The sequence below is a fragment of the Dendrobium catenatum genome, unplaced genomic scaffold, assembly GCF_001605985.2.
Source record: "Dendrobium catenatum unplaced genomic scaffold, ASM160598v2 original_scaffold_153000, whole genome shotgun sequence".
Classification (NCBI taxonomy): domain Eukaryota; kingdom Viridiplantae; phylum Streptophyta; class Magnoliopsida; order Asparagales; family Orchidaceae; genus Dendrobium; species Dendrobium catenatum.
The window spans coordinates 117,506-131,113 of record NW_021471428.1 but is presented as its reverse complement, the minus strand read 5'-3'; the positions used below and the strand labels follow the sequence as shown (position 1 = coordinate 131,113).

The 13,608-nt window shown below is 38.1% G+C and overlaps 1 protein-coding gene across 1 annotated transcript; it reads left to right on the top strand.

Annotated features, from left to right (window-relative positions):
* The first annotated feature begins 640 nt into the window (after window positions 1-640).
* Window positions 641-13,247, top strand: LOC110098100 (probable serine/threonine-protein kinase PIX13). Its single transcript, XM_020824815.2, has 6 exons — window positions 641-1,001; window positions 1,428-1,786; window positions 11,030-11,165; window positions 11,575-11,717; window positions 11,790-11,913; window positions 12,501-13,247. Exons 1-6 carry the CDS (start codon window positions 938-940, stop codon window positions 12,905-12,907), a joined length of 1,233 nt encoding a protein of 410 aa, XP_020680474.1. The 5' UTR covers window positions 641-937; the 3' UTR covers window positions 12,908-13,247.
* The last annotated feature ends 361 nt before the right edge of the window (window positions 13,248-13,608 follow it).

Genomic DNA, 13,608 nt, shown 5'->3' with positions numbered 1-13,608 from the left:
TATGGTCCACTTTGTTATAATTGTTGTGACTGTACTATGAAATATTAAAATTATAGTCAACTTTATTGTAGTTATTGCGATTGTACTTTGACATATTAAAGTTATATGTTGTTATGTTATAAATATAATAATTATATTTGGTTATATCAAATTTATAGCTTGCTATGCTATAGCTAGTTACTGTTTGAATATTGCTCGAACTATATTTGAATCTTGCTTGAAGCTTTCTCAAATAGATTCAATACTTAAGTAAATTTGTTTCGAGCTAAATTCAAATAATATTTGATTTTTTTTTTACCTTATTCGAATAATTTTATAATCTTACTCAAAATATTATTTTCTAAATGCTTACTTGAACCTCATGTGAGTAATAATTGAGTCAATTTTGTTTGGAGTGGACTCTCATTAAAAGGAACTTTCCAATATGTTTCTAAAAGATAATTAAAATATTTAGCTTATTAAATTCATTTGTGGAGTACAAGTTTATTCTACTTATATAGTATATTATTATTATGTTGAGTTGATAAATTCAACAAGTTAAATTGTCGGCGGCAATACAAAATTATCAACGCGGCCAACTTTTATTGGTTTTTGAACCACGCATAAATATTGTAAGTCCTACAGCAGATCACCATTTCTAAGCAAAGAATGGGAAGCCTCGCCTTACGCTCAACTGTGCCGGGTGGACTTCCTGGGCGCTCTGACCGTTGACTGCAGCGAAGGAGATGACCGTGAAGTTTTTTTGAGCCAACGGTCGCATAAAGCAAGAACGCTTCCGCTTCTGCCTGACGATACGCTTTCTAATTCTTCTGTCTTCTTCTCTATCTCCTCCTTCACAGCCATGATTGATTCTGCAAGGTCTTGTTAGAGGAAGAAGGGCAAATCTTTTAGAGAAGGCAAAAGCAAAGGACCGGAGAGAGGTAGAAGCTGTTTGTCCATGGGAAATTTCTGCAGTTTTTCAGATAAGAATGTAAGCTCGAGCCCAGCAAACACCGGTTCAGGTACATAACTTCGTACAAGTTTCGATTTCCTTGGGTTTGCTATTTACGTTCTGTTTGTTCCCCGAATTCTGTTATTCAGGTTTTCTGATTGTGAGTAATAATCCGTTAACTGTTTCAGATGTGATATTTGAAAGATGTGATCTTTTATGCCTCTTATGTCCTTGAATATAGAATACTTCCTTTTGTTTCTTCATATCAGTTCAAAAAATAACTTTGGAATGCTATTATGCCTTGAGTCGGTGTTTGGAATCTTTAGGGCCTTTAAAAGTTGAACTTTGGTCAAATTTATTTCTGTTTCAAAATCAAAACTTTGATTCAAATTGTGGTAAAGCTTCATTGTTTAGTCAAAACCTAATTGTAATCTGGAAAAGCACTCTCACGTTTTTTCTCACTTAGATTTGTGTCCACTCTTGTATTGTATCTCAGTGCTGTCATCTAAAGAAATTAGCACCACCACCACCACCACCACCACTACTGGGAAGTTTTCCACATTTAGCAACAGTACATTTGGGCAGTCTACAAGCAGTGGAGCGAGCATTGATGAGTCATTTCCGCATGGAAAGATTTTGGAGTCGCCAAATCTTCATATTTTTACATTTGCAGAACTGAGGAGTGCAACGAAGAATTTTAAACCAGAGGCAGTTCTTGGGGAAGGAGGATTTGGAAAGGTGTTCAAGGGATGGGTTGATGAAAAAACTTTGAGTCCAGTAAAAAGTGGGCTTGGAATGGTGGTTGCTGTGAAGAAGCTCAACTCTACAAGCATGCAAGGTTATGAAGAGTGGCAGGTAATCGTTTTTATTTATTTTGTAAATTTTTTTCTTTTAAAATCATTCAGCTTTTAGGATAAGCTAATGTTCTCTTTTTGTGAGTTCTTTGAAGCTGTGTTAATTTCTTCAACTGCATAAAGTTTTCAGGAAAAATAAGTATTTCCCTGCAATTTATTCTAAACTTGAAATTGCATTAAGTTCTCATCATACAACATATATTTGTGGATCTTTAATAAATATATATTTTTTTCATTGGAAACGTAAAAGCATAAATTTGGTAAGTGTGCTTGTCTTGGTAGATGAAGCCAATGACAGTATGTGTTGGCAGAAGTTTCAAGATAAAAAAGAAAGCAGTTTCTCCCCCTAGACCCTTCCTTAATCCACACTTTAGACGGAAATTTTGTGAGTGTTCATGGAGATAAAGAACCAGTTCTTTAGAGAAATTTGACTTTGTTTGTCTCATAATAATCATATTTAGAGAAATATACTCGAAAGTTTCATTCAGATCAAAATTTCCTTCTTATGCTTATTTCTCCACTATATAGGAAGAACAATATTCTCCCCTTTCACACTTTGGCATTCTCCATTGCTTTTATCATCCTTTCGTTTGAGATTTGTTCACTCGAAAATGTAAGACGATTACAACAATGCAGCTCAATTGAAAAAATCAGTTTAATTATGACTTTAACTAATATGGGTAAGGTTTATTTTAATGTCTGTAGCGAAGTTGTAAAAATTAGATTGAACATGGAACTGAAAAAATGAGATGTTCAATATTCAATTGTTCGACCAAAGTTGAATCGAAGGTTAAAACACATGATATAATAAATATTAAAATTAATTAAATATAATCTAAATGTATAATAATGATGCAATAATATAAATATGTGGCAAAAAATAAATAGAATTCATACACAAGTAATATATTTTGTAATTATCAAATTAAACATCTACAATATTTAAATTACTGGCCTCTTTTTTGGTAGCCATAAGCAAAATTTTGATGGCCCCAGGCCCTTTAAAATCTTGTATTTTCTTCCTTCAAAATTTTGATTTTCTAAAAATTAAATGAATATGGGAGAAAATTCTACACACCTTTAATTAATTGGTTTAGTTTCAATTTACTCAGAGGGTCCTTTGAAATTAATAGGTTCAATTTACACACTTTCATGCAATTACAATATTCTTCATAATTTGTATACAATTTCCAAATTTTTCATAGGGATAGCATTCAAAATTTAAGGACGAACCTTTTCATGGGTTTGAACTCTCAATTTAGCATTAATAAGTTTCATTAAATAAAAAAACAAGCCGAGGAAGAATCAACCTTTACAACTAATTAATAGTAAAAGCTCAAAATAATTCTCCCGACTATTAATAAATGTCCAATTTAGTCCCAGAGCTTCGAATTGCCCCATTTTAATCCCTCGACTAGAAGAAATCGAGCTAACTTGGTCCCTGAACAATTTGTCGTTTAAATTAATGGAAAAAGCTCCAGGGATTCGCTTCTTTGTGGGCATTTAGGTAGAACAACTGCTCAACGCCTTCCCGCCATACACCTTGAAGACCAATTTGTGCGAGGTGAAGCTGTGTAGAGGGAGACGTGAGCGACCTAGGGCGACGCGAGCGAGATGCGCCGTTCGTGCTTTGATTTGCATTCCGGGTAGTTCGCGTGCGATTATGAGACAAACTATGCCCCACTGAGCAAGAAACCCTTCGAGTGAGACAGTGCACTTCGACATCATGAGACAGAGACAACGAGCAATGTGCGACATCCACAAGGAGACGGATCAAGGTTTGTATATTCCTTGGGTTTGAAACTTGGTGGTTGTAATAACAAGGATTTCTCTTTCTTTATTATTTAATATAGGTTTAAATTTATATTTGGCCTAAACCTAATCAACTAATACTCGTCATTTTATTATTTTACTGGGTCCATTCAACTTTAGAGAGAATTGATAAATAACAACTGAACCATTGATTTTTTTTTACAATGTTGTGGTGTCCTCTGGTGTTTATTCCGTTTTCTGCTTTTTGCTGCTTAATTTAAACGACAAATCATTTCCAGGGACCAAATTGACTCAATTTCTACTAGTTGAGGGACTAAGATGGGGCAATTTGAAAGTCTGGGATTAAATTGGACATTTATTGATAGTCGATGACTATTTTGAGCTTTTACTTATTTGTGAAGGTATTAGGTTAACTTAGCTCCTCAAAGAGCTCATGAAGAAGCTAGAGCTGTCGAGGGAGAGGGCAACAATTGGGGAATTACCATCGAGGGAGAGGGCAACAATTGGGGAATTACCATCAAGGGAGAGGGTGACAACCAGCGAAGGAGAATGGTAGGGAAAGAAGATCGGGAGATTGGAGCTACTGTGATGCATGGTAAATGGTGAAAGAGAATGATATAGGAGTTTGAGGGCTAGGGTTACGTATTGGGTATTAAATTAAGTATAGAAGTTCTATAAATTTAATTCTTAGCACTTAAATTTAAAATTAATTTTGATTATTGGATCAAATGGAAAACCAAGTAATTTTATAAAACAGTGTCAGATTCGCTAGTTTATATGTTGAACTGTTAGTTCTCATTGGTTTGAGGCGAATCTGGTTAAATAGGCAAACAAGACTTATTGTTGGAGCAGTTCATAGTTGAACCAATCAGATTGATCAGTCAGACCCAAATTTTAAATCCTTGGTTCGCATCGTGTATCATATGTTCCAAGCAAATTATATCATTTTAATGTACCTCAGATGCAAAGGTGACAAAAAAGATTGAAGAGATTGTTTCAAATCTCATTCAAACCAATGGTTGAACATGGTTTAAATGTGGCTTGAATATATGAGCTTTTGATGGTGAACTGTTATGCTAATCAATTATTTTTTAAAGGTAAATTAATCATCAATATTATTAATTTGTATTGAGTAGAATTGAGAAAAGACTGTCAAGTCAACTGGACATTTATTGAAAAAAGGTGCAAATAATTGATGATACTAAGAAGTATTAAAGATCTCATGGGCTTATTTACAAAGTTACTGAGATTGATAATAACTAATTTAGTCTGAAATTAGAGGTGATTATCACTTTTGTGGGGCATAGTCGACAATTTCAATTCCTCCAGTAGAGTTATTAACATATTTTGGTCTTGTTGTTGTTGTTTTTTTTTTAATGAGATAGTCCTATCCATTCAACACCAGTTCTTATATATGTTTATTGCTCTTAAAAAAAATTAAATATAATTTTTTATGTGAATGAGGATGTTGCAAGATCACTCAATTTACCATCTTTCATTGATGTAGGTGATAATATGGGCATGCCACCTTTAGATGTAGGTGATATTATAGATATATAGGTTATTATTTGACCGAGATAAAACAAAAGGTCGATGCCATTCAGGCAGCGGGAAGCACTGTGGATCCGGAGGACATCATATTATACACGCTTAATGGCTTGCCTTCTACTTACAATGGCTTCAAAACAGCCATCCGCACCAGAGCTGAACCAGTTGATCTGGATGAACTTTATTCTCTACTGTGTAGCGAAGAAGTTAATGTTCTTTCAGAACTGTTAACTGAGCTTACAGCTTCAAATACTACTGCCGATTCGTCATTTGCATTAAATGCAGTTCGAGGACGATTTCGTGGTCGCGGACGAGGAAGATCCTCTGCTTGTGGAGGTCGCAGCACCAACTCTTCAGGCCGTGGATGTGGACGTCGTTCCTCCCCACACATTGAATGCCAAATTTGCCTTAAACCGGGACATTCTGCATCCACCTGTTGGCATAGAGGGAATTTTGCTTATCAACCACAACAGCAACAAGCGTTTATTGCGCAGGATGATCCGTCCAATGCTGACTGGTTTTTGGACACGGGAGCCTCCAATCATCTAACATCTAATATAACACAACTATAGTCAGCTCAACCTTACTCAGGACTCTCTCAAGTGCAAGTTGGCAGTGGATATCATTTACCGATCACGCATTCAGGCCAGGGTATTCTACCTACACCGTCTAGTAAGCTTAACCTCCCTCTTATCCTCCATGTTCCTCAAATTACTCACAACCTCCTCTCGGTAAACCGTTTAACTCATGACAATCCTTGTTACATTCTCTTTAACTCTAATGGCTTTCTCATTAAGGATTCCAAGAGTCATCGGACGCTACTTCAGGGATCCTCTCATCAAGGACTCTACCCAATTAAATCCATATCAACTCCTCGAGATCGGACAGAGTTTTCCATTCCTGCAAGCTTCTCTTCACTTACAAATAAATCTTCGTTCTGGCACCAACGTCTCGGGCATCCCTCACCTTCCACGCAATCACTCCTGTCTGCTGCTTTTCCTTCCACGTCCAGTTCAGCTCACTGTGATGCTTGTGCTCGGGCAAAGGCTCATAGAATTTCCTTTTCTACCAATGTACCTAGAACTACAAAGTGTTTAGAAATTATACATACAGATGTATGGGGACCCTCCCCGATTTTGTCAGTTCAAAATTACAAATACTATGTAGTTTTTGTTGATGATTATACCCGCTATACATGGGTTTATCCACTTAAATACAAATCAGAAGTGTTTCCTATCTTTCTTCAATTCAAATGTTTGGTTGAACGACAATTCCAAGTGCCCATTAAAATGTTACAATCGGATCGTGGTGGAGAATATTTAAGTAACCAATTTCAATCTTACTTACGTTCAGTCGGTATCTTTCATCGTCTCTCTTGCCCTCACACACCACAGCAAAATGGTGTAGCTGAACGCAAGCATAGGCACTTGCTGGAAACCACTCGTTCTCTTCTCTTCTATGCTCATATTCCGCTCAAATATTGGGTAGAAGCTCTCCTTACAACCACATGCCTTATTAACCGCTTACCGTCACGACATCTTCGTAAGCTATCTCCTTATCATCTCCTATATAACACTCCCCCTACATACAACCATCTTCGGGTACTAGGTTGTCTCTGCTATCCTTGGATTCCCACCATCCAACGTCATGAACTTCAACCTCGCTCCCTTCCCTGCGTGTTCATGGGCTATGATTCTCATTCCAAAGGTTTCAACTCTCTTCATCTTGACATTGGACGTATCTATTTATCTAGACATGTCACCTTCTTTGAACAACATCTCCCCTTCAAAACACTTACCTTCCCCACTGATCATTCAATCCCAATTCCGGATGATACACTCTCGGTGCCTCTGTCTAGCCATCCGTTACTTCTGGTGCCAACTCCTGTAACCACCACAACTCCCACTTCCTCTGAGGCAAATCAGTTTCATCCAATCATACAACACTCACCCTCTCCTTCAGCTACGTCCACCTCTGTCTTACCTCATACTTCAATTGAGCCTGTTCATACTCCAATTGAGCCTGTTTCATCTCGCCACCACATGTTAACTCGTCAAAAGACGGGTAACTTAAAGCCGAAACAAATTTTCAATCTACTCACTACTTCTGTACCTCCCTCTCCAACCTCTTTCACCGAAGCCAGTAAGCATTTACCCTGGCGACAGGCTATGTCCACTGAATTTCAGGCTCTACTTCAACAAGGCACTTGGACATTAGTTGAGCACAAACCAAATCTAAATATTCTAGGCTGCAAATGGTTGTTCAAAACCAAATTACATCCAGATGGCTCCATTTCTCGATACAAGGCTTGGCTCGTTGCGCAGGGGTTCAAACAACAGTTTGGTGTTGATTATACTGATACATTTAGCCCTGTGGCTAAATTCCCCACCATCCGCTTATTGCTCACTCTTGCTACCAGCCGTGGATGGCCGACCTATCATCTAGACGTCTCCAATGCGTTTCTCCATAGCAAATTAGACGAAGCTGCTTACATGAAACAGCCTCAAGGATTCCAAGATCCGCAGCATCCCACACATGTTTTTCAACTGCATAAAACCATTTATGGTCTCAAACAATCACCGCGCCGTTGGTTTGCCACCTTCTCAAATGTCCTCCTGAATTATGGTTTTACAGCTAGCAAGAACGACCCCTCTCTGTTGACATTCACTCAAGGCAATGATAACATGTATTTGGTGGTTTATGTCGATGATGTGCTACTTACTGAGTTACTGGAGATAATCCCACAGTCATTGACACGCTGTTGTCACGGCTTCATTCATGTTTTCGTATGCGCAATCTAGGCCCTGTTCAAAAGGTTTTTGGCATACAAATCTCACACCACCAATCAGCGCTTCATCTATGCCAATCCAGGTATATAGCCGAAGTACTTAACAAAGCAGGAATGCTTCACTGCAAGCCAACGTTAAGTCACCTGCCTATAAAATTGCAATCTCCTACCGATAATTCACCAGTCTTCCCTCAATCGGATCTGTATAAACGGCTCGTGGGCTCCCTGCAGTACATCACCCTTACGTGGCCAGATGTTGCATTTGCGGTAAATTACCTCTGCCAACATATGCACAAACCATATCAAATATATTACCAATACCTCAAGCGTGTCCTTCGATACCTAAATGGCACAATTGAGTATGTCCTCCCGATATCAGCTTCCGATCTTCAGCTTCAAGCATTTGCTAATTCGGACTGGGCCTCTAATCCTACGGATAGGCAATCCATCTCTGGATTCTGTGTATTTCTCGGACAGAATTTACTGTCTTGGTGTGTTAAGAAGCAGCCTACAGTTGCACGGTCCTCAACCGAGGCAGAATACCGTGCTCTCGCTGCCACAGCAGCTGATGTTCTCTGGCTCAGACGATTACTTGCTGACTTTAATGTGTCATCGTCGTCTCCAACTTTGATTTATTGTGATAATATTTCAGCACTTGCATTGGCCAACAACCCAGTATTCCATGCTCGAACTAAGCATATTGAAGTTGACTACCACTTCATTCGTGATTGTATACAGGCTCAACATGCCTTTGTTCATCACATTTCTACTACCGACCAACCCGCTGATATCTTTACTAAATCTCTGTCCTACAAGAAGTTCCAATCTCTGCGATCCAAGCTGACAATTTCTACGACATCGTCTGTCACGACCCAACCCGACCGGGACGGATCCCGCTCGCATCGGGTCGCGACGGAGCCAACAAATCCAGGATCTGGCTTTGGAAGTTTCTTCAGAACTTTCTTCCAAATATAACACAGACAGAAAAACACAGAGCTACTAAAAACATCCGAATACAGCGCAGTTCATCTATCTTTTCTTTCATCAAAATAATCATATATAGATACAGTACATGACTTATAGACAGAAAGAACAGAATAAAATAGAACAGATAAGCCATGACTGTAACAAAATCAAAAGTACAAAATACCTAATCACAGATCAGACTCTGGACAGCTAATCCAAGACTTCCTTCCCTTTCCCAGAACCTGAAAACCACGTAGAAAACAAGGATGAGCTAACAGCTCAGCAAGACATCAATCACCAATCAAAATCATCAGAAACTCGCATCCGAAATAGCCGCTCCTTTCCCTGATACTTACAAAATCTTGATGGATTCTGACCCCTTATAACTTCCTTTTGATAGCACACAAACACTTTAATTCATTCAAGAACTCAATTCAGAAAAATCAGAATTCGTACGAAATTTCAGCGGCATAACAGCAGTATACGGAATTTACACAAAATTCACAGATTCAGAAATTTACCAAATTACCACAGAACATTCACAACAACATTGTAAGACTTTCATTGTACTGACAAAACATTTTTCAACATCCTGATAATTTGCAGTTCGCTTAAAACACCGCAGAATCCAAAATATCCGGTAAAAATCTTCCAGAAAATACTCAAAACGTTCACAATTAACATCTTAGAGATATACCAAAAGTTACGCGGTAAAACCTTTGTCAACAGAAAATAATACCCGAAATTCGCTAACGGAAACAAAATTCAAAACAGAAAACCCGTCAAAATCCTTGTTTCTGAAAATTGAGAAAGGCGGAATGTGCCTTACCTCGAGTCGGTCAACTTCTTTAACTACAGCAACGGACGAAAATGGACCGGAGTCGCCCAAAAATCACTTTTCCTTCTTTTTCCTTCATTTTCCTCTCTCCTGGCGTCCTTTTCTTTTCCGAAAATATCTCATTCTATATATATCCAGACTGATAGTACCGGACGATCGCAACTTCGTCCCGGACGATCTATGCTCTGGACGAATTTAGTCCAAACGAAATTAATTACCGTCCCTAGACGACTTGGGCTCTATAAGATTTTCGTACAGACGAAATTAAATATCGTCACTGGACGATTTGGCTCTGGAGAATTTTCGTCTAGACGATCCAAATTTCGTCCAGACGAACTGCTCAGGATCCAAATTTCCAGCACAACCTGTACCGATCGTCCTGGGACGATCCAACTTCGTCCCAGACGATCCTGGAACAAAAATGATCTTTACATCGTCATCTTGACAGGAGGTATTAGCACGACCGCCTATTAGCACGGTCGCCTGCATCTCCTACTCCACTTCTCCTGTTCTAAACGAACTTGTGTACGGCATTGGTAATAGCCGTTGATGGTCTGCCAATCAATCTGGACCATCTATTGTAATTCACTCTTAATGTTATATATATGTGAATGAACAGGAAAGAGAAACGAAGCTCTAAGCAGCAAAGGTTTCTCTTGTTTGTTTGTGTTTGCTCCTTGTGCAGGTCACTGGAAGGAGGCAGACTTCGTCTTCATATATGATGGTGGCTATATAGATACTTAATGCTAAATCGTTTCATTAGAAATTATACCCCATTTTTGTGGTCTACTAGAAACAAGTAAACGGGTGAGATCTTATGATTCTAAATATACCTTCATGCTAAAAATAACAATTCAAAATACATAAAACACATGGAGAAACCATATCCTACATGAATCAGTTCCTAGGGTTTGCTTGGGCTTTAGCTGCCAGCTAGAGATTAAGAGAGGCGGATCATCCTCTCCAATTGAGGATCCATTGTATCTTGTTCATTTTCTTTCATCTTTTATCAATTAGAGAGGTTTATTTTTGGCTATTTCTTCCAAATTCTTCTCCAATCTGTTTTTGCAGGGGCTGAAATTAAAATTCAGCAAGAAAAACTCTTGTTCCTACAAACATTTTCTATCACATTTCAAGCAATCCAAGACAGAGAAAGCAATGGTTACACTATTTCTAATGTATAGCTGACTAGGACATGGGAAACCAGATTAGTTTATATTCCTCCAGCTTTATTTTTCATAGAATTTGATTATATTTTTAAACACTTTTCAAGGTTCTCATTCCTCTGCTACTTTTTAAGAGTAATTCTCTCATCATTTCTTTATTTTCAGTCTGAAGTTAATTTTCTGGGAAGGCTCTCGCATCCTAATCTTGTCAAACTGTTGGGGTACTGCTGGGAGGACAGGGAGCTTCTCCTGGTTTATGAGTTCATGCCAAAAGGGAGCTTGGAAAATCATCTTTTCAGAAGTATGTATTTTTATCAGATATTATTTTTTAGCATTATGAATTCTAAGATTGATTTTAATGAAAGAGAGCTTCAATAATATTTTTTTGCAGTTAGAAATTCAGTCAATTCCACTAATTAGGGTCTGTATGGGATAGTTGCAATTGCCTGTAAAGAAAGTGTAGAATTGTGAGACTTGTTGATACTATATGCCTTTTCTCTTTCAAAAATATCACACAATGATTGCAGAGATAATTGTAAATAACTTTCTACTTCTCTCCACTTACAAATCATTCCAAATGTTGCTCAAGTGTTGGATAGAGTTGATATCTAATTCTTTGTCAAATAACTCTATATATTTCATCTGAAATTCTCAAGAAACTTAAAGACATTCTTGGATTCAAAGTAATGAAGTAACGTATGTTTTGGTAGGAGGGGCTGCTTTTGATCCTCTCTCATGGAATGTTAGGCTAAAGATAGCCATTGGTGCTGCTCGAGGCCTTGCTTTTCTACATTCTTCAGAGAAACAAATTATTTATCGTGATTTCAAGGCCTCTAATATTCTTCTTGACTCGGTATTAATCATAACATAATTAACATGTTTTTATTTTCCCTCTTAATATCTAATATGTGTTCATCTTTTGCAGAACTACAACGCAAAACTTTCAGACTTTGGTCTAGCGAAGAATGGGCCAATAGGTAGTGAGTCCCATGTGACTACCAGGGTCATAGGCACATATGGCTATGCAGCTCCTGAGTATGTTGCAACCGGTATGTTGTTACCTTTCGCTTTTGAGTTTTGAGACAAAAGTAAAAAAGAATGAAGAACTTGCCAACCCCTTGCCTTCCAGAAATATAATGCGTCGACAAATCATATATTTGATTGATTGTATATTCTAAACTGGTTATCCAAAAACTGTCTTCATTAGTCAAAAATAAAGCATAGAATAAGAAAAGATTATCCTGTAAGGGTGGTGGATGTAGAATACAAGAGTCTGGAGATGAGATAATAAAAAATAAGTAGGCATTATGGGCATCAACAAGATAATAAATAAAATAATGTAAAACAGTTAAGAGGTAAAGGTGATAGATCAAAGATAATATAGATAGAAGGAATGAAAAAAATATAATTTGTGACAGTTTTCTTACTGTTTTCTAAAACAGTTTTTTAGTACAGAAATTTAAATATTTGTCCTAAAAAATAGCTTTAAGAAGCAATAGAAAAGCAGTCCCAAACAAAGCCTTAATCTATCCTCTTACATTGTTACATAATGAATGCAAAACCTTTCGCCCATATTATTGCACTAAACATACATTTGTTTTACCATTGTGATTTGATGATTCATCAATCCTTACAGGTCATTTGTATGTAAAGAGTGATGTGTACGGGTTCGGAGTTGTCTTGTTAGAGATGCTCTCAGGTCAGCGAGCACTTGACCCAAATCGACCAGCTGGGCAGCACAGTCTGGTAGATTGGGCAAAGCCATATCTAGCTGACAGAAGGAAGCTATCGAGAATGATGGATTCCAGGCTTGACGGCAAGTATCCTTCAAAAGGAGCTCTTCAAGCAGCTCAGCTCACGTACAGATGCATTGAAGCCGAACCGAAAAACCGGCCTTCAATGAAGGAAGTCGTCGAGACTCTGGAGGAGATTGAAGCCCTCAAAGGCCATTTGAGGGAATCGAAGGAAGCCTCTCCTCAGCGCAGGTCTCGCCAACTTGGCCAGGCTCCAACGAACACTCGCTCGCCGCTTGGACTGACGTAATAGAGCAATTATTAGGTGGAGTGCTGATGGAAGAATCGTCCTCACAAGCACTGGTACTTAACGGTATCCAGCGGTACCGATTGCGGGTACGGTACCCACCAATGAGGTGATGTGGCATATTTTTATTGATCTCCGGACGCACTCCGCGCCTAATAATTTCTCGACGTAATAAGGCATTAACTTGGGTTGTTGGTGTTGAAGTTCGAAGCTGTGCTGCTTGTCTTTATATTAAAAAATGTAAACTGAACATGGGTTCAAATCTTTGTATGGAGCATTGATTCAATTTTTATACATAAAAAGCATAGAGCATTCAATTAAATGTACTCTGTTTACTTGAAAAGTCCCATGGTTTAGTAAAATAGGGATGTAGCTTTTACTATAAGACTAAATTTTATTTGGAAATAATCAGGTTGGCTGCATGAAAATATCAATTTTTGGCATTTTTTTTGGTGGAATATTGGTCGTTAGAAACACCGGTAATTCAGCTGTCTTTCCGGCGGAAATTTCCGCCGGAAAATCCATCATTTTTAAATATGCCGCCAGATTTTTCGGTTGAAATTTCCGTCAGAGAATCAATTGGTGAAGGCCTATTTCCACCGTTTCGTCCTTTCATTCGCCAATTCACGTGAAAAAGGCGTCGAAAAATTATTTTTGCACGAAACGGAGCCATGTTGCCATTTGCTATACTCGGACAGATTTGA